The sequence below is a fragment of the Macaca fascicularis genome, chromosome 2 (genome assembly GCF_037993035.2).
Source record: "Macaca fascicularis isolate 582-1 chromosome 2, T2T-MFA8v1.1".
Lineage (NCBI taxonomy): Eukaryota > Metazoa > Chordata > Mammalia > Primates > Cercopithecidae > Macaca > Macaca fascicularis.
The window spans coordinates 149,189,814-149,209,830 of record NC_088376.1 but is presented as its reverse complement, the minus strand read 5'-3'; the positions used below and the strand labels follow the sequence as shown (position 1 = coordinate 149,209,830).

The 20,017-nt window shown below is 46.0% G+C and overlaps 1 protein-coding gene across 2 annotated transcripts in view; it reads right to left on the bottom strand.

Moving 5' to 3' along the window:
* SLC6A11 (solute carrier family 6 member 11) overlaps window positions 1–20,017 on the bottom strand; it is a 124,945-nt gene that overhangs the window by 52,728 nt on the left and 52,200 nt on the right. For both annotated transcript variants that reach the window (XM_074033775.1, XM_005547816.5), the window contains one exon: window positions 13,528–13,662. In XM_074033775.1, coding sequence (XP_073889876.1) covers window positions 13,528–13,662 — 135 coding nt within the window. The remainder of the gene's footprint in view (window positions 1–13,527; window positions 13,663–20,017) is intronic.

The window sequence follows — 20,017 nt, the reverse complement described above, 5'->3', positions numbered from 1 at the left end:
CCTCACTTGTTTGTCTGACAGGCCTCAGCCTGCCTTGAGCACTCTCTTAGACCAGTGCTCCTCAAATTTTCATGTGCATAAAAACCACCAGGAGTGTTGCTAAAATGCAGGTTCTGATTGAGCAGACTTGGGATGGGGCCTGAGAGAGTCAGTATGTCTGACAAGCTCCCAAATAAGGCTGGTGCTACTGGCCGGGAGACACTTTGAGTAGTAATAAGATTTTAGAGACAGAAGCTCCTCTGAAAAGGCTACATACTGTATGATTCCAACTATATGACATTCTGGCAAAGGCAACACTATGGAGGTAGGGAAAAGATCAGTTCGGGGCAGCGGGGGCTGAACAGGCAGAGCACAGGGGATTTCTAAGGCAGGAAAACTACTCGGTGTGATACTGCAATGGTGGGTATGTCATTACACATTCACTGGAGGTACAACATTGCACATTTGGAGGTACCTCCAAACCCATAGGAGGTATAACACCAAGAGAGAACCCCAATGTCAACTATGGACTTTAATTAATAATAATGTATCAATATTGGCCCCTTGATTGTAGCAAATGTACCACCCAAATGCAAGATGCTCCTAATATGGGAAATGGGCGTTGGGAAGAGGTGTGGGGTGTATATGGGAGCTTTCTGTACTTTCTGCTCCATTTTTCTGTAAACTTAAAACAGCTAAAATTAATAACAATCTATTGATCTAAAAAAACTATACTTAATCTGCAAAATTTAATGTGCAATTTTGGGGGAGGGGGGGTTAAAGACCCTCCCCCACTTAAAAACTCCTGTCTGAGAAAACAGGAAATGTGCCTCACTCATCCTCCCCACCCAACCTCCACCCCACTCCCACAGTGCCCAGGAAATGTCTAGCAAGAATGGATACTTGGTAAATTTCTCCCGATTAATTTAAAAAGCAAAACCTGGCATCATGCCTGGCACAGAGTAGGTACTCAACAAATATTTGGTGGATGAATAAACATGAGGTGGGAATTCTAACAAAACAGCTTGAGAATACCTGAAAACAGGCACTCAGTTGTTACTTTTTTGTGCTGGCACAGCTCAGTTCATGACTCTCCAAGGTTCTCACCAGCCCCTAACATGACAACATCTCTCCTTTATGAGACAGCAAAATTATCAAGGGTGAAAACACCACCATTTCATCCCGTACTCTCACTGCTTGGCTGGGCCTTGCATACAGTAGGTGCACCTTGAATGTTTGCTGACATCTCTTTGAAGTGACTCCACTTCTCCTTCCTGTGTTGATCCTCTTGAACTTCTGGAGATAGCCAGACAAACTCACACGATGGCACTAGCTCCAGTCACAACTGCCCATAGGCTGTAACATCACAGCTGCCAGGCTTCTTCTCAGACCCCCAAGACACTGCAAAGCCTTCTCCATCCTCAGTTAGATTCTTCCTTGCCATACTCCTCAAAACTCAAGGTCATTTGATGGCAGCCTCCTTTTCCTCCAAACTCATTGTATTATCCAAATTCATTCTATTTGCTTGCCCCTTCTAAACAGCTAATATGTGCTTTTTCACCTAACCTTACCAAATCTGCATGGAGGAAGGAGATGAGTAAAGGAAAAGGCTCTCTCCTCTAGAAGTTTACGAGAGGATACTGAGGCTCAGAAAGGATGAGCCTCCTGCCTAATGTCACACAGTGGAGAATGAAGAGCAGGCATTCACATGCTGCTCTGAAAACACATACTCTTCGTTGATGAGCTTTGCTGAGCCTCTCTCTTATCTGAGTAATCTTCTGAAATTACAGCTCTCTTCATGCCAATCATCTCTTGCTCAAAAACATTCAACAGCTCCCTCCAGACCAATGAATGAAATCTGAACTCTTTGGCTTAGCAGTCAAGGTTCTTAACGAAGGGGCTTCAGCCTAATGACTTCATCTTATTTCTTATGATTCCCTATCACAAAATCTATCCTGTAGCTACACTGAACTATGGACCATATATATCCTGCATATACACAGACTTTCCACCTCTGATGTTTGCTTATTTCTGAAAAGACTTTTCTTCCTAATCCTGCAGAGAACAAATCAAAGACTGTCTGTTTCAGCAGGGCATGGTAGCTCACACCTGTAATCCCAGCACTTTGGGAGCCTGAGACGGGCAGATCACTTGAGGTCAAGAGTTCAAGACCAGCCTGGCCAACATGGTGAAACCCTGTCTTTACTAAAAATACAAAAATTAGCCAGATGTGGTGGCACATAGCTGTAATCCCAGTTGCTCAGGAGGCTGAGGCAGGAGAATCACTTGAACATGAGAGACAGAGGTTGCAGTGAGCTGAGATCAAGCCACTGTACTCCAGCCTGGGTGACAGAGTGAGACTCCATCTCAAAAAAGAAAAAAAAAAAAAGACTGTTTCATAAAGTCTTTTCCAGGACATGTGACTGAAAATAATGTTGTTGTTCTCTGATTGCCTATGTTCCTTCATCTAAATCACTATATGGCATCCACCATCCATCCATCCACCCATCCATCCATCCAAGCCTCCATCATACATCCATCTATCATCCATCATCCATTCATTAACCATCCATCCATTCATCATCCAGCCATGCATCTATCTGTCCATATGCCCATTCATTATCCATTTATCATTCATCTATCCATCTGTCCCTCTATCATCCATCTACCCATTCATGCATCCATCTATCCATGCATCCATCTATCATCCATCTGTGCATCCTTCCTTCCATCCATCCATCCATCCATCTATCTGTCCACCCATCCGTCTGTCCATCCATCCATACATTCATCCAGTGCTGACTGGGAGCCTCTCATACACCAGGCTCTGTGCCAGGTGCTGAGAAGTTCACAATGGATAAGACAGACAAATTATTTGCTCACATGGAGGTCACTTTCTAAATGGGGATACTAACAATGAACACATCAACAAATAAGCATGAGATTACTTCAGACAGCCATCAGCCCTGTGAATAAAACAAGGGCTTTGTTAGGTCATAGGGTCTAGGGAGGGATTTATTTATTTATTTTTTTGAGATGGAGTCCTGCTTTTGTTGCCCAGGCTGGAGTGCAGTGGCACGATCTTGGCTCACTGCAACCTCCACCTCCCTGGTTCAAGCAATTCTCCAGTCTCAGCCTCCCCAGTAGCTAGGACTACAGGCGCATGCCATCACACCCGGCTAATTTTTGTATTTTTAGTAGAGGTGGGGCTGGCAACATCCCCCAATTGTAACAATCAAAAAATGTCTCTAGACATTACCAAATGTCTCCTGGGAGGTAAAGCTTCCTCAGTTGAGACCCATGCTGTAGAGTCAGAACTACTTTACACCCATCCTAATTAAGTCTAAAGCCAAGCTCTGATGAGATTTACAGGGGAGACAGAGCTTGGAATCCTATCAAGTCCTATTGAGTTAGAGGGGCTTGGGAACAGTCCAGATTTCCACAGACCTGCACTAAGAAAACAATGTTGAGCCTACACTAGGTTAAGGTTGTCACCCGGTAATTAAACCACGTAGTATAAAAGATTTTAAAGTAGCTACTATAAATATATAATATAAATACATTCAAATAATTAAAGGAAAATACATTCAAAGAACAATGCCAGAAGGTTGTATGATCCAGGATCCCTTTTATAAAGCTTCCCTGGTCTGCCATGTGAGAAAGGGAGCAGCGGGGAGAAAGAGGAGGCAGGAACCCACCTTGGAGGTGATTTGATTCTATTCTGTTCACCCGGAGGAGGCCGACTTGTGCCTCAGTTGTTCAGGCTGCACTTAACTTAGTATGCTGGACCTTGGTAGATACTCCCAAAGTGGGGGACTGACAAACTAAAGCAGATAAGTGAAGAAAGAATAATCAAATTATAGAATGAACAAATGTCTCAACTTGGGAAGCAGGTGATGAAACCCTGTCCCAAAGTGGAGGTGACAGGCCTCCCCCTCACATGAGGGGCCAAGTGGAGGCTGACCAGGTTACCACAGAGAAGATTCCTGCACTGAAGGGAGATTAAAGCTGCCCAAGGCTAAGATTCGAGGATTCTTGCAAAGTTGTCACATAGCTTTGGGATGCTCAGAGACTCCAGAGCCAGATTGCCAGCTCACGACTGGGCAGGGACAGAGAGAGGTCAGGAAAATCAGACACGACACAGTTTCAGCACTGCATCCCTTACACAGCCAAGTCAGACTCACCTGGTTTCAGCTGCTGGCTGTGCAAGCTTCAGCCTCGCAGAGCCTCAGTCCCCTCATTGGTAAAACCTTTAAGACATAGGCTTTAAAATTCTCGTGACTTATCAGATGACGTATAAGGACCTCAGGTCCTATCTTATAGGTCATGAGAATTTTACTTATATAGAGCATTTAGCTCCTATGTCAAAAATATAATAATTTTCAACTATTTGCTGATTGGATAAAGTAAAAGACAAGTTTCTAAAGCACAATACCTGGCATAGAGTCAGCAATCAATCAGTGGTAACTAGCATCAGTAGTTTTATGAGTACCCAAGCAGTGTTTCAACCTCCAGGACTGTGGATCGTAAGACACTGCTGAAACAGCCAGGAATGAAACAAGAAAAGAATAAACATCCACTACCTTTAAATGTGCGCGATGTTAGATCAGTAATGCAACTCTAATTACGGAGGAATTTACCCTCTGACTGGAAGGAGTGCATCTGTCAGGTCAGTTCCAACCCCAGCACCGCCCTGCACCACTGTTGTCACTGGCTTAATCATGTGTCTGTGTCAAGAGACTGTCATTCCCTTGAAAATAAGAGCCATGTGTGATGATCTGACTTTACATTCCAGTGCTTGGTATTAGGAACAGTGAAGCTAACCCAGAAACAAATACACTGAAAGGAAACCTTGGGGGACTTTCAGTCTCAAGGAGTGGCTCCCACCTCAGTGAGGTTTGCAATATTTTCAAAACCGTATATGATATCTCTACGTTGACGGCAATATAGACATTTTGGTTTGAAAGTCCAGCAGCCAGAAGGCCCAATTTTCTTTGGGTCCTTGCTTAGAATCAGAGTACACTGCCACCAGGTGGCAGCAATTCCATGGTAACAGCTGTGAGGTTCAGCAGGTAGGGTCTTGAACTGGGGTCTTGTTTTCCCTGATTCATCCTTTTGTGGGGTGGGGAGGCAGGGAACATTTGGTGTTCTGAGGTGCTCTCACAGTGTGGGCATCTTTCATCCCAGCCCCAGAGTTTGGACGCTTTAGCCTCAGGCTCCAGTTCCCTGCACAGAGGAGGTGGATCTGGGGAACTGGTGCACCAGTGCCCTGGGAAAGCAGACCCCGCCATTTGGATCTGTGACAGGCCTTTCTGTTCTTGCCCTGAAAACACACACTTGAAACACAATGAAGAGTGAGAGGAGCGGGAATCTGGGGCAGGAACAATATGATTTCTTGCAAGATCCCCTTAGCTCCCCAAAGACTGAAAAGACAGAAAGTAAAAATTTGAGGGGAGAAAAATGGAGTGGAAGTACTTCACACTTCAGAGAGAACACGGGGCTGACAGTGAAGATGAACAAATGTTTAGGAAGTTATAACAGACCACAGAATGCAAACTGCTGGGGGACAAAAGCGGCAAGCTGCTGTGTCACTTCCAGTTCTTGACGAGAAACTTAATTTACTGGATCCACAATAAAGGTCCTCGGTTCCAAGTTCAAAGACCCCCACTTGGGCTGTGGGGCCCTGACTCATCCTGCCCAGAGCTGGTGAGGTGGAGGCAAAAATGAGGACTGCCGCTGGTGTTCCAGAGCCCTTCTGGCTCCCAGGCCCTGGGCGGGGTGCCAGAAGGGAGAAGCGGAGGTGCTCTGGGCCTCATGTGCACACTTGCCCCACTGCCTCCTCCCTGTGCAGCCGATATTCTCACCCACAATGCACAGGTGAGAACCTGGAGCCCACAGAGGTCAAGGGGCAGGCTGTTGGTCACCTTCTGGCCAGTGGCAGCATAGTGACTCCCATTTCCTCCCCTCCACACCAGATCCCACTACACCAAGAATACTTCTTTCTGAAGAACACACCCACAACTGCAACCATAACACAAAATAACACAGGCTGTACTAGAAATTGTTCTTCCTTCTGTCTTTCCTTCCTTCGTTTGTTTGTTTGTTTGGTCCTTTCTTTGACTCATTCAAAAAATATCTCCTGAGCACTTCCTGTGTTGCAGGGACTGTTCCAGGTCTGGAGATTGAACAGGGCAGGTAACAGATACATCCTCCACCCACATGGGGCGTACATCCTAGTGGGTGGAGAACGGTGATGCAAAATGAATGGTGTCTGCGATGGTGATGAGTGAAAGCCAGGAGGACGGATGAGATGCGCCAGGAGCACGGGGGGTGGTGGTGCGATTTTAAATAAGGTGGTTGGGACCTTCATTGTGACTGCACTGGTTGGGTGCGCACCCCGTTAGACTTTCAAGCAATTTTCACAGTTCTCTCTCTTGATCAGTGGAGAAGGTATTCTCCCCACTTGTGCATAAAGAGCAGGAAAGTAAAATGGCTCCCAAGTCTCCAAAGAAGGAGTAGAAATGACTTGCTGTGCCATCTCAGTCCTCAGGTTTCCCAGCTAAGCTCTCCTCACCCTTTCTGGCTTTACTGGCTGGGAGGGAGGATGAAGGGGCCACCATGAAGGCAGCCACAGCCACCCGGCTCAACACTTCATCAGCCTTCATGCAGAATCCCTGCCGCCCACATGTGGAGGGCAGGAACAGCCTCCCAGGGAACGTCCTTGTATAAGGCTGCAAACTGGAGTGCAGAGCTTTGCACCAGTTGGATGCCCTGTGTCCCCTTTAGAAATGTAAATGACATAGCAAATAGGCATGTCTGAGCCCCTTGTAATCCTGAGGGAAGGGGAGCTGGGGTCAGTCTGGAATTAATGGAGATCCTGGATCATGGAGGGGCCACAGGGCTAAACTGGGTGCACATGCCCGCCTGTCCTGGCCCAGGCCCAGTCTTCATGAACCCCACACACGTTTGCAGAGAAGTAAGCTCTGCTGATAACATGCCATCCCCATGGTTATTACTGGAGCATGATGGCAGGCTGGCCCCTCATGGAGCCACAAGAGACAAGGCAATTTTGGGGTTCTAACGCAAGGTGCACCAGCTAACAGCCCTCCTGACTTCCCAGTGGACCTTCCCAGGAATTTCCTAGAAAGGCAAGAGAGGGAAAGTGACGGTACAAACGCAGCCACTCTATTTTATTTACTTATTTATTTATTTTTGAGACAGAGTCTCGCTCTGTCCTTCAGGCTGGAGTGTAGTGGTACTATCTTGGCTCCCTGCAATCTCCACCTCCCAGGTTCAAGCAATCCTCCTGCCTCAGCCTCCAGAGTAGCTAGGATTACGGGCATGTGCCATAACACCTGGCTAATTTTTATATTTTTAGTAGATACGGGGTTTCACCATGTTGGCCAGGCTGGTCTCGAACTCCTGACTTCAAGTGATCCGCCTGCCTCAGCCTCCCAAAGTGCTGGGATTACAGGGGTGAGCCACTGTGTCCAGCCTAAATGCAGTCACTTTAAGCCCACTTTAATGTATAAAAGGCATAAGTCGTTTACAGGCTCTGGCACTCAGATGGATTACCAACAAAAATTTGCTACTCCTTCTCAACAAACTGTAAGAATGGAGGAGAACTTCTGGTCTCATCCAACCCCACTTCCCTCTTCCTCTAGGGAGGGAACCCCAGAAGAGGTGAGACTCCACCCTTACCTATCAGACTGTGTGCTCCCTGGGGACAAGGAGGCTCTTACTCATTCTACATGCTGAGTACCTGTCACAGGCAGGGGGGAATAACTACCAGTAGAACAAATTAAGGAAGGGTTGCTGGGCTCTGGTGATAGATGAGTGGGACACATGATAGTTGTAATTCCTGCCCTCCTGGAGTCCACAGACTAGGAAGGACTCCCCACCAAGTGCTCATTTCATCCCCTCCCGGCCCTCAGTCCACCTGAGCTCATCCTCATCCTCCAAGGGACTAGATGGAGCAGCCCTGGGGACCAATGGGGCTCAGAGGCTGGAGACCTGAATGTGTCCTGGAGCTCAGCCTGAGGCCCAGCCCTCTGACTTCCTGCAGGCTTCTCTTCCTCCCCTAATCATCTCTCCTTCCTATTACCTATTTCTCCACTTGTAGGAGAGATTTTACTGGCTACAGAGTCACCCCTTTAATTTCTCACAGCTGCAAGAGGCCCGAATACTACAAATGCTGGATTATCCCAAAGAAACAAAGGTGCCCATACTCCCAGACTAGCCCAACAGCCAGGCCTACAGCTGGGAACTTTTCTCCCACTATCTGGGAACTTTTCTTCTTGGTGCAATTTGAAGTGCAGGATCATATCTAGAAGTATAGGAAAACTAAGGATCATTTTCAGAAAACAAACAAATAATCTGGACTTGCTAAGAGAGCAACATTACAAAGAGATACAAGTTTGAAACTTTCACTGACTTCATGATAAAATACTTCCAGTCGACCCCTCTTACTAATCTACTCTCTCTAAATTTGGGAGCTGTGCCTCAGTTGTCTGTAGGGTGACCATGTGGCTATGGAAGTCCTAAGACTAGCTTAGGATGTTTCTCTACCCCCACAGCACCATGCCTCAGATGTTGGCCAGCCACCTTCCACCTGCACTACATTTGTCATGTCCATGTTTGTTTTAATAATTTTTAAACATTTGCCTTTAAATTAGCCTCACTTTTAATCGTATACATGGCATATATATGTCCAATGAGCTCCAGTGCTCACTGAAGCATTTCCTTTGAGAGCCATGTCAGCACACAGAAAGTTTCAAACTTTGGAGCGTTTAGGGATACTCAACCTGTATATATATGTATGTATGTATATATGTGTGTGTATGAGATCATACATATCATATATATAGTTTCATTCTAGCAATAATAGCAATAAAGCCATGGTTTTGATATGGTTTATGTCCTGGTTTTATTCCTAATGCTTATTAACATACATACATAATTGAAAAGAAAAAACATTTCTCCATGACTGGGCCATCAAATGACTCCACCTTCAAGGCCATCTGCTGGGGCAGGCAAGTGCAACGTGTGACTGAGGGAGGAGGGGACAAGGCCCCCTAGAGGCTAGGGGCCTTACCTAAGGTCATATCACCACTGCAGGAGAACAGGAATGGAAACCAGTGCTTCCTGCTTCTTCATGGGCTGGGTATCCACAAATGGGGACAGTTGGAATCAGGCCACATTGGGCTTCTTCCTACAGCATACCCCAGCTTCCAAAAATCACCAACATACATGGGGTTTTGTTTTTCTTTCCCTCTTGGGGTCGCTATCCTTATTTATGCCACAGAAAATCAGCAGTTGCTTTTTGGGGACATAGTTGCTTTTGGGACACACACAAACACACACGCACGCTTCCTAGCCATCACTGATAGAGAATCAAAAAACATTACAGCTCACGGATTTGGTGATCTGGAGGTCATTAGACTTTTTGTTAAAGAGAACCTTCTCGTGAAAAATGAAAATAGCCCTTATTCCTATCATTCAACAAACATTCAAGGAACACCTACTGTGTACCAGGCATTGAGCTCATCAGGGACTAAGGATACAATGGTAGGAAAGGCAGATACAGACCTTGCTCCCAAGCTGCCATCTCAGCCAGTGGCCACCCTGTGGAAAATTGTCAAGGCCTACAATAATCTCTGACACAGAGTAGGCACTCGGAAAATATCTGTTCAACAATAGACATTGAACAAATAAAGATCACACACAATTATATATATACACAAATATTTTACTGTAAATATATAGGATATGTAGGTGCTTTGGAAAATAAGTATTGGGTGCTGGGGGGTGGTGCATGGTTGAGCAGTCAGAAAAGACTTGCCTGAGAAAGTGATGTTTAAACTAAGTCCTAAAGGATGGGTGGTCCGGGCACGGTGGATCACACCTGTAATCCCAGCACTTTGGAAGGCCGAGGTGGGTGGATCACGAGCTCAGGAGTTCAAGACCAGCCTGGCCAACATGGCAAAACCCCACCTCTACTAAAAAAAAAAAAAAAAAAAAAAAAAAACATTAGCCAGGTGTGGTGGCACACACCTGTAATCCCAGCTACTCAGGAGGCTGAGGAGGAGAATTGCTTGAATCTGGGAGGTGGAGGTTGCAGTGAGCCGAGATCACACCATTGCACTCTAGCTTAGATGACAGAACAAGACCCCATCTCAAAAAAAAAAAAAAAAGAATGAGTGGATGGTTGCTCAGCCAAGGTGGGGAAGGCGGGTCTGGGGAAGAAAGAAGGAGTGTTTCCAGCAGAGAAACAGCATGTGTGAAGGCCCTCAGTTAGAAAGGCCATGTCTATTGGAGGCCCAGAGAGGAGGCCAATATCTGGAATGAGCTGAAAGAGGGGGAGAGTGGTAGGGAATGCAGCCAGGAGGCAGCTCACAGAGGACAGTGGGGACCCCACCATTTGGATCTTGTTCCAAAGACCACAGGGAATCCCAGGAGGGATTTAAGCAAAAGAGGTGCCCATCGAATTTACATCTCAAAAAGATCCCTCTGTTGCTGGGTGGCGAGTGGCCTAGATGGTCAAGGAGCCATTTCCGGATGACCAGTTAGGGGGCTGCTACAGTTTTCACGTGGGAGATGGTGGTGGCCCAGACTAGGCTGGTGGCAGCAGGGGTGGAGAGCAACAAGGACGGAGTCGGGGGTCAGGTGGAGTGGGGCCCATCAGCCCCTGCTCACACGCCCCTGAGGGTACTCCAGTGCACTGTCAGCAAACTTTTTCTAGAAAGAGCCAAGCAGTAAACACTTGAGATTTTGCAGGCCTGTAGGAAAGAGTCAACAGAGCAGGCCCAATGTTGCTCCAAAGTTGGGCCCATTTGTAGTGTTGGCTCTTGCCTGGTGTCTGGGAATTGGGCTTTTAGGATGCTCCCTGTGGTACTAAGTGACATGGTTGTTTTGTATGCCTGGAACACTGAATCCCATAAAGGCTGCCTGCTTAGACCATTTGTACAGCAATGTGATTTCTGGTAAACGCCTGTGTTTCCTCTGACAGTCTGGAAGTCAGAGGGTTGTGGCTGATCATGGAGGCAGGGAGTACCTGTGCAGTCAATAAAACACCTTCACTAAAAACCTGGACTCTGCATTGCAGGAAGGCTTCTCTGGGCAGAAACCCTGCACGCATGCTGCCGCATTTCCTTGCTGGAGGAAGGAACACAGTCTGCATACCTGCTCCAGGCAGGAGGGAGGGAAAGTGAGAAACCTGTGTATGGATTCCTCCACATTCTGCCTGGTGACTGTCTTTGTCTTACTGATGATAGAAACAAACCACATCCATTAGTATAACTGCTTCTGTGTCCTGTGAATCCTTCTAAATTACCAAATATGTAGGTAATCTTGGGACCACCCCCCGACACAGAGGTCCACAGGGTTTCTGTCTCAACTACTCAACTCTACCTTTGAGTGCTAGAACAGCCATGGACAATAATATGTAAACAAATAACAGGCTGTGTTCCAATAAAACATTATTTATAAAAATGGACAGAGGGCTGGATGTGGCCTAGAGGCCAGAGTTTGCCAGCCTATGCTCATGGAAAAGCAGGGACTCTCCAATTCCATTTTGAAAACTCTTTCATGTCACCAGTGGAGAAACAGAGGTCCAGAAAGAGGGAAGGGAGAAGGAACTTGTCCACGGTCACTCAGGATCCATGGCAGAACCAGGAGAACCCAAGTCCCAACTCTCAGACCAATGTGCTCTCCACTACTTAATACTGGCTGGTGGCCAGGGCCTAAAAGGAAGGAGATGGTAGAAAATGGCCTGGCCTGACTCACTTCAGTGTTCGTTCTCTCTCTCTCTCTCTCTCTCTCTCTCTCTCTCTCTCTCTCTCTCTCGGTGTGTGTGCGTGTGTGTGTGTGTGTGTGTGTGTGTGTGTGTGTGCGTGCAGGGCTCTGAAGTTTTAGGTGCCACCTGGATTTTCCCAAACTTTTTTGATTATAAGAATCGCCTCTGAGGGTTCTTAGTAATATGGATGCCCAGGTGCCATCACAGACCCACTGCAACTGGATCTCCAGGAGTAGAGCCTGGAATCAGCATTTTTAACCAGTTCCGAGGTATTCGGATGATCAGCCAGATCTGGAAACTCTGGGTGACACTCAGTGGCTCTTGAATGACTACCAGGAAAAAAGAAGCCCATAAGCAGAGGAGAGAAGGGGAAATCTGTCTTGGATCAAGGCAGAATGCATGGCCATCATAAAAACAGACCAACCAGTGGTTTGTAGAATATGTTCTCCAAAACTGCTCCTTCAACTGAGCCTTTGCCATCAGAGATCAGGAACTGGCAAAGCCAACATTTGAAGCTAATTTCCTTCTTCCCAGGGATTCTGCCTGCAATTCAGAATGCCATGCAGGTGCCTAGTGGTATCCTCAGCCTCAAGGCCCTGCAAGGCATGGCAAACTGAGACAAAAATGAGCTCACCTCCCACTCCGCCCACCGTGATGAGGGGCTTCTGAGCTGCACTAACCATCCCCCCAACAAATGCTTCCCCCTCAAGCTCCCCTAACAGGAGGTGGCTGGAAGCCACAGATCGCAGACTTCAAATTTCCTGCAAGCCTCATTTCCTGTTTGGAAACTGTACTGATTCCATGTGTTCTGTGTTTTAATAGAAAAATTAGTGCCTGCTCGCCCGCTCAAATGTCTTTGATTAAGTTACTTCACACACTAGAATGACCTAGAGGCCTTTAAAAGATACTGACACCTGCAACCAGAGAGTTCATTTTAATTGGTCTGGGTTGTGCTCTGGGAATTCACGTTTTCAAAAGCTCCCCAAGAGCTTCTGACATGTGGTTGAGGTTGAGAACCACCGGGCTTGTGAGATGTTCTGGTTTTATCTGTTTAATATAGTCCAGGGCACACCACCATGTGCCCACTTAGAGAACCTTAGGCACAATTACTACTCACCACTCAGAACAACAAATGCCTTACCAAAGACAACTGATAGCTTAGCCAGTTTCTCCAACTCTTTTTTTTACTATGAGCTGCTCCCACAAAGAAAATCAATCACGAACAAAGACCCAGTTTCTCTCACCGAGAGGCACTACTGCAGAGATCTGTGATTTGGGGTAGAAATGTTTTTTTGTTGTTTTTTTAATTTTTAGTTAACTTCTAACTGAAATGTAGTATTTGTTTCAATTTTAGATGCAGGCAACAAACTGCAGTCCTGTTAGCAATAGAAATTCCAGATGTTTTCATATCATGGTATAGCTATCTTGAAACGTCACTTATGCTCACTGCTGCTTTAAAGTCACAGTAGTCGTCAGACTTGCTGCTGGATCTGGCTATGTAATGTCCTCATTTTAAAATGTACATCTATCCCCATGTCACAAATTGGTCTGTTTAAAATGTTTCGGTAATGGTATTTTAAAATATTTGATTTCCTACGTATTAAATGTATGCATTTAAAATTATTCTGGGAAAGAGTTCACAGGCTTTCCACTGTTCAACCAGCTGTTGAATCCCAGTGGCCAGTGGCAGGGGCTCTGCAGAAGGCTTCCCAGTGGTGGTGGTTGATGCTGCACATTGAGCAAGCGACTCTTACCTGCGGGTCGGAGAGCCGGGAGAGGTCAGGGTACAAGTAGAACTTGATGCCCTCTGAGGCCCCGGGCAACGTGACCCCTCGTATCAGGAGGATCAGCAGCATGATGTAGGGGAATGTTGCGGTCACGTATACAACCTGGGCACAAGAGGAGAGGAGAGAATCAAGAAGAGGGTGAGAGCAATGGGCTTACTTCACTCAGCACAGCGTCCTCTGGGTGCATCCGTATTGTCGCATGTTGCACCAGGACCCTGTCTCCCAAGGCTGACTAGCATTCCCCCCTGTGTATAGACCACACTTGCTTGATCCACTCATCTGCACAAGCCAGTCACAGAAGGACAAATACTGCATGACTCCACTCATGTGAGGTACCTAAAAGAGTCAAATTCACAGAATCAAAGAGTGGGATGGCAGTTGTGGGGAACTGGGAGGGGTGAAATGGGGCATTACTAATGAAGAGGTGTAAAGTTTCAGTAGTGAGATGCATCAGCTCCAGAGACCTGCTGGACAGCATTGCCCCTACAGTCAACAACAATGCATTGGATACTTATAAATACGTTAAGAGAGCAGATCTCATGTTAAGTGTTCTTACCACAATAAATAAAATTTAAAAGGAAAAGGAAGCAGGGGTGATAGGAGTGGGCCACAGAGGGGGTAAAGGAAAGAAGGGCTTCCTGGTGCAGCAACAAGAAGTGACCCCTAACATGGTCTGTCCTCCTGCCTCATACCTCACCAAAGGCGAGGTCTTTCGGTGCTATCTACTGAGTGCCTGTGATGTGCTTGAGAGTGATGCTTGTTGAATTTTTTTGACCACAACACAGAAAGAAATATACATCACAATCCACCACACGTAGAGCTGAAAAGGAAGTTTCACAAAATAACACATGTGTGATACATGCTAATATTTTGTATCATATTCTTTTTTTTAATAAGCTGGTCATGATGTTCTAAATCCACTTCAGAATTCACTATTGGGTCAAAACTCATATTTTAAAAGCCACAGCTCTTACTGAAAGTTAAGTATTCATAGCTAAAGAGAGACTAGGATAGCACAGGACAGTATAGGCTAGACTAATGTACGATAGGATAGGATGGCATAGCATAGCATAGCATAGCATAGCATAGCATAGCATAGCATAGCATGGCATAGCATAACATAGGATAGCATAGCATAGGATAGCACAGCATAGGATAGTGCAGCATAGCATAGCATAGGACAACATAGAGTAGCATAGGATAACATAGCACAGGATAGGATAGCATAGCAGAGCAGAGCAGAGCATATTATAGGATAGCATAGCATGGCATAGGATAGCATAGGCTAGGCTAGGCTAGGATAGCATGGCATAGGATAGGATAGGATAGGATAGGATAGGATAGGATAGGATAGGATAGGATGGGATAGGATAGAACAGGATAAAATAATGAAGGTGAGAAGAGGGGAGGGAAAGGAAGAAAAGGGCAGAAGACTTTGGGGGCAGTAAAAACCTAGGGCCTGCCTGGAACCATTTGGGCTTAGTCTATTTGGAGGCAGGTGATTGGACCCAATGAACCCGAGAGACCCTTTTAGCTAGTGGATTCTGGATAGGAATCAAGACAGTCAAAGACACAAACCTCCTCTGAGCTTCCTCGCACAAGAGCTGCCTAGAAGGAGGCATCAAGGCCCGCAGGGACTGTAGGAGTTCCTGTCCCAGGGGCTGCCTGTGGTGCCGGCCACACCCCTTAATTGAGGTCCCTGCAGGACTCAGTGTCCTGCCAGTTTTAACTTCTCTCTTTTGTCACATTCACTCCTCCAATCACTTGGTTCTGTCCTCTCAGTGGGGCCTGCCCTCTCCATCTGTTCAGATCAGCAACGTGTTGACATTTGGGGTCCAGGGACACTTGTGAGAATCTAAGGACCTTCCCTCCAAATGTGCTCAGATGCAGATATGCATGCAAGCTTTGGTTCAGAGACTCCCATTTCCCAGATATTAGAATCTATGCCCTGAGACTTCCAGCTTTCTAAGTCAGCCTCTCACTCCCGTTCAACCCAGGGTTTCTTTGACCAGTGCTTCAGTCCTCCACCCATTTGTTCATTCATATATTCTTTTACTCACTCAGCTCATCCACCTACTCACTTGCTCACCAAAACACTCTCATGCACCAAGCACTGAGCTAGGTCCTGGAAGGTAAAAATAAGACTGAATCACAGGAGGGAAATTTCTGCTTCAAGCAACTTCCAGTTGGTAGGAAAGAAAGACTTATAGACAGGAGGTCATGCCTTATGTCATCAGGGGAGCAAAAAGAATGGAAGAGCACAGAAAGAGTGAGTCCCTCACTGCAAGAGCAGTCCAGAAGGGCTTCTCCAAGGAGGTGTCAGCCCATAAAGGATGATGAGGAATTCAGGACTTGGAAAATGGGGATGGAAGGAAGAAGGCAACAAGACATCCCCACTCCATGCCCAGCCCTTTATACGTGGTAATAACAATGGCTGCATTTACTTAGCACTTCCATACGCGAAGCATTCAACATGAATGAGTAGGCATGATTATCTTTTTACACATAACAAAGGTCAGAGAAGCTACTCATAACTTGCCCAGGATTGCCCAGTGAATGAATGGCAACCAGACATGGGGGTCACAGCAAGTCCTGCCTGACTCCAAGGTCACACATTCAACCACCAGGCTACCTATGTACACAACCTGCAACACTCATGACAGCCATGCAAACCCTGAGTTATTTTCACATTTTGATGTGACTACGCTTGCTGGTTATGCTATGTGCAGTCTATATTGGGTGGACTAAACCAGTGGGGAGTCATTAAGAGGGCCACTTACAACCTGGCCAAATGTACCCTCACTGTGCCCAGGCACCATGTACAGAAGACTGCTCCTCAATTACTACAGTGACACGGTTTATTAGGTGGCTGAGGATAATTTTGAAGCAATTCCATTGTTTAGAGTTCTGAATCGATGCTCTCAGAAAAGTCAAGTCATTCAGTTTGTAAGTGACAAAGCAGAGATTTTAAACACAGTCCTCAAAAATGGGAAATTAGAACCAGCAAAGATTGGTGACAGTGGGTCCTGTGGACACACCCTGAAAGGCTGGATTATTTTATTCAGAAAATGTCTCTATTCTACAATGATGGCAACCTCCCCAGCCCACTCATGGCCCCCGCACCACCAATTTCTGCATCCCTGTTTCCAAATCAACCATCAGCTCAATTGACACGTCACATAATCGACACAATCTCTTGCTATCATATGTAATGTAATTCAGAAAAGGTGCAGGTCAAATATATTATAAAAGAGCAGAAATCAATATTAATATTAATAAAAATAAGAGGCCAGTAATCAATAAGGCTTGATGGTTTCTGCAGAGAGCTAAAAGTGCTATAAAATCTCCAGTTTCACTTAACTTTGCATGCAGCATCTATGATAGATCTTTGGCATTTCACATACATTCTTGATTCATTTCCTTCAAAATTACCACCCCCTCCCGAAGCCAATCAGCTTAAGTCTGTAAAACATCAGGGTGAGGCTAAAAACCCATCGCTTTCATTTAGTAGTTTCCACTTTTGCCTGTATTGTGTGGTAGAAGATTAATCATCCAGAATGTCCAAGAGCTGACCTGTTCCAGATACATAATATTTGGAACTCAGCTATCTTAATTCCCAATGCTCACAAAATTTAAGGAAAATAACATTACCGTGTAAAACATAAGAACAACTCAAAAATCATAAAAATTTGTGCTTCACCTGTGGGAGTACTTCGATGTGACTACACTTGCTGGTTATGCTATGTCCAGTCTATATTGGGTGGACCGAACCAGTGGGGTGTCATTAAGAGGGTCACTTACAACCTGGCCAAATGTACCCTCACTGTGCCCAGGCACCATGTACAGAAGACTGCTCCTCAATTACTACAGTGACATGGTTTATTAGGTGGCTGAGGATAATTTTGAAGCAATTCCATCGTTTAGAGTTCTGAATCGATGCTCTGCTTCTACATTATATTCAGGAGAACTACATTCCCTCCACTGGTATCCACACCTTCATTTTTACACTTCTTTTATAAAACCACAAACCAAGGGAAATAAAACCAAGGGAAATAAAATATTCAAATCAATTGCCCAAAGATCACAGTGCAGACAAAGAGTTAGGCTGCCAAAATGAAACCACTGGCTGGCAGGCATTAGCGCAGAAAAAATCATTCGTAAGCTGAGGTTTGAGAACCTCGAGTCAGGGTACAAAAGGTGGTTTAGGGGCATCATTATGTAAGGCACACAAGCGGAGAGTGGTATGAAGGTTGAAATTCAATGCTGAGGATAGCCTGTGTCTATAGTTCTTTTAAAGCCACTTTAAAAAGTGGCTCTTTAAAAGTTATTTCTAATCTGTTTCTACCCTTGGCCACACCAGACACTTGGACATCATCTTTCACTTTTCCTGAGAACAACTATGTATTGTCAAAACCACACAGATTCTTGTCATCCAGAGACTGCACATAAGTGACACACATACTGCTACTCTTCCCTCTTGCGCCTTGCCAGATACCACTAATAGATCACAGCATTCTTTGCAGCTAAGCTTGGATGCAGCCTCAGAGCCCTCTACACAGCACTCCAGGCAGCCCGCCGTAATCAGCTGGGATGAAATCCATCTATCTGCTACCCTTGGTCTAGTCCATGTTTCATTTATGCTTTTGCAGACTCTCCTGCAGGTCAACAGAATGGTAAGACCCAGGTCTTGTCCTTGAGGAAGGAATTTATGCACATGAGCATCTAGGAATGAAACTCCTGGGATCATGACACCATACAATGAGAGTCACACAAGAAAAGGAGGCTATGCAGACAGGTTGGGAAGGTGCTTCCAGTGTCTCTGGGAAGGGATCCAGCCTTCTCCTGTCTGTGAACATGGGCTGGAGCAGGGTTTCCAAAGATAAGCAGGAATGGGAGAGGCTGGGTCAGGCAGGGAAGATGTGGAACTAGCCAAGGATGTAGAAATAGGCAGAGGGCATTGTCTGCCCCCTCGTATATCCAGGAACCTCCAGGTTGTCACTCAGGTGTGCTCAGAGTTAGCTTCACCTCTCTTCTCAGCTTCCCCCACATTTAATCAGTGATCAAGTCTTGCCAACTAGATATCCAACTACATTCTGAAGTTACACCCCCTTTTCACCCCCACTGCTGGTGCCATTCATCACCTTTCTTCTTGGTCACTGACAGCCCATACTGTCCACACTGCAGCTGCAGTTACAAAAATAATAATCCTGTATGTGTCTTCCCTGTTCCTGAGTCTAACCTCAGCCTCGCATTCAAGGTTGTGGGATATGATGAAAGGGTTGGGTTTAGAGTTGGATAATGCTGGTTCAGTCTTGGCTCTGCCCGGGCTTGCCGTGTGACTTGGCCAGTCTCCACCCTTCCCCAGACTACCAGGTTCCCTGCTGTTGGGGAACGTGCCAGGCCTCTTAGGCCTCCTTGCATTTTCTCAGTCTCTCTTTGTCCACAGAGTCCATCCCCAGCTCCTTGGCCACCCAAGACGAGACGTTCGTCCTGTGTGTGTCTGAGTCCCCACAGGCAGAGGATTCCTCCAAGTCAGGGCCCTGCCCTCCAGTTGAGAACTCATTGTCCTCTCTATCTTAAAGGTCTGGAAGCCAAGGCTCAGAGTGGTCCATTTAGAATGTCTGTCTCGCTATAGAAGTCACCCTCTTAGCCTCATAAACCATACTGTCTGCCCAGATATTGCTGAGAGGATAAATTCTCCTGTCCTCCCTGAGCCCCATTCCACATTTATCACCCTTGTCATTCTGCATCCTCCCAGCACCTAAAATTGCTCTCCATCAGCATTTTTCTTGCCTTGTAAGTTTAAGATTTCTATGATATAAGGGTTTGGTCTTTTGTTTTCCCTGCTGTATCCTCAGCACCCAGAACAGTGTATAGCACATAAGGTGTGCTCAATACATATTTGTTGGACAGAGGAACAAAGAAGCAGGCTGAGATCTGGAACTCTGAGGTTACCATGCAGGTCATTAGGAACACTGCTTTGTGCTGCATCCATATGTGATGCTGGGTCCACATAAAACAGGATTCAGAAAATTGAATAGGATTTTCAGAGGCATGTTTATAAACAAGGACATCACAAAGGATTTGGCTTTAAAAGACAGACCAGGTCAGATACAGAGGGCAGGGCAGCTCAGATGCAAAGTGTCCCTTTCAAGATGTCTGAGGCCCCAGAATTTGTCTGGAAGAGGCAAGAGGCCACAGCAGGGGTCAGGCATTATGCTGAATTACGCAGCATTTGGTGATGGGTCTAATAAAGTCTCTGACAAGGTATCATCAAGCCTGGCTGTTCCTGGCCACTGCCAGTAGTGGCCCAAGCCCAGAAGGGTGGGTGTGAAGAAGGGAGGGTCTGATCTGTCAGAACCCTCAGTCCATGAAAGGAGGCATCACTGCCCAAAACACACCCCTTGGTTAAGAAAGAGTTTTCATTATTGTTTAATTCCCTTTTCACAGGTCAAGG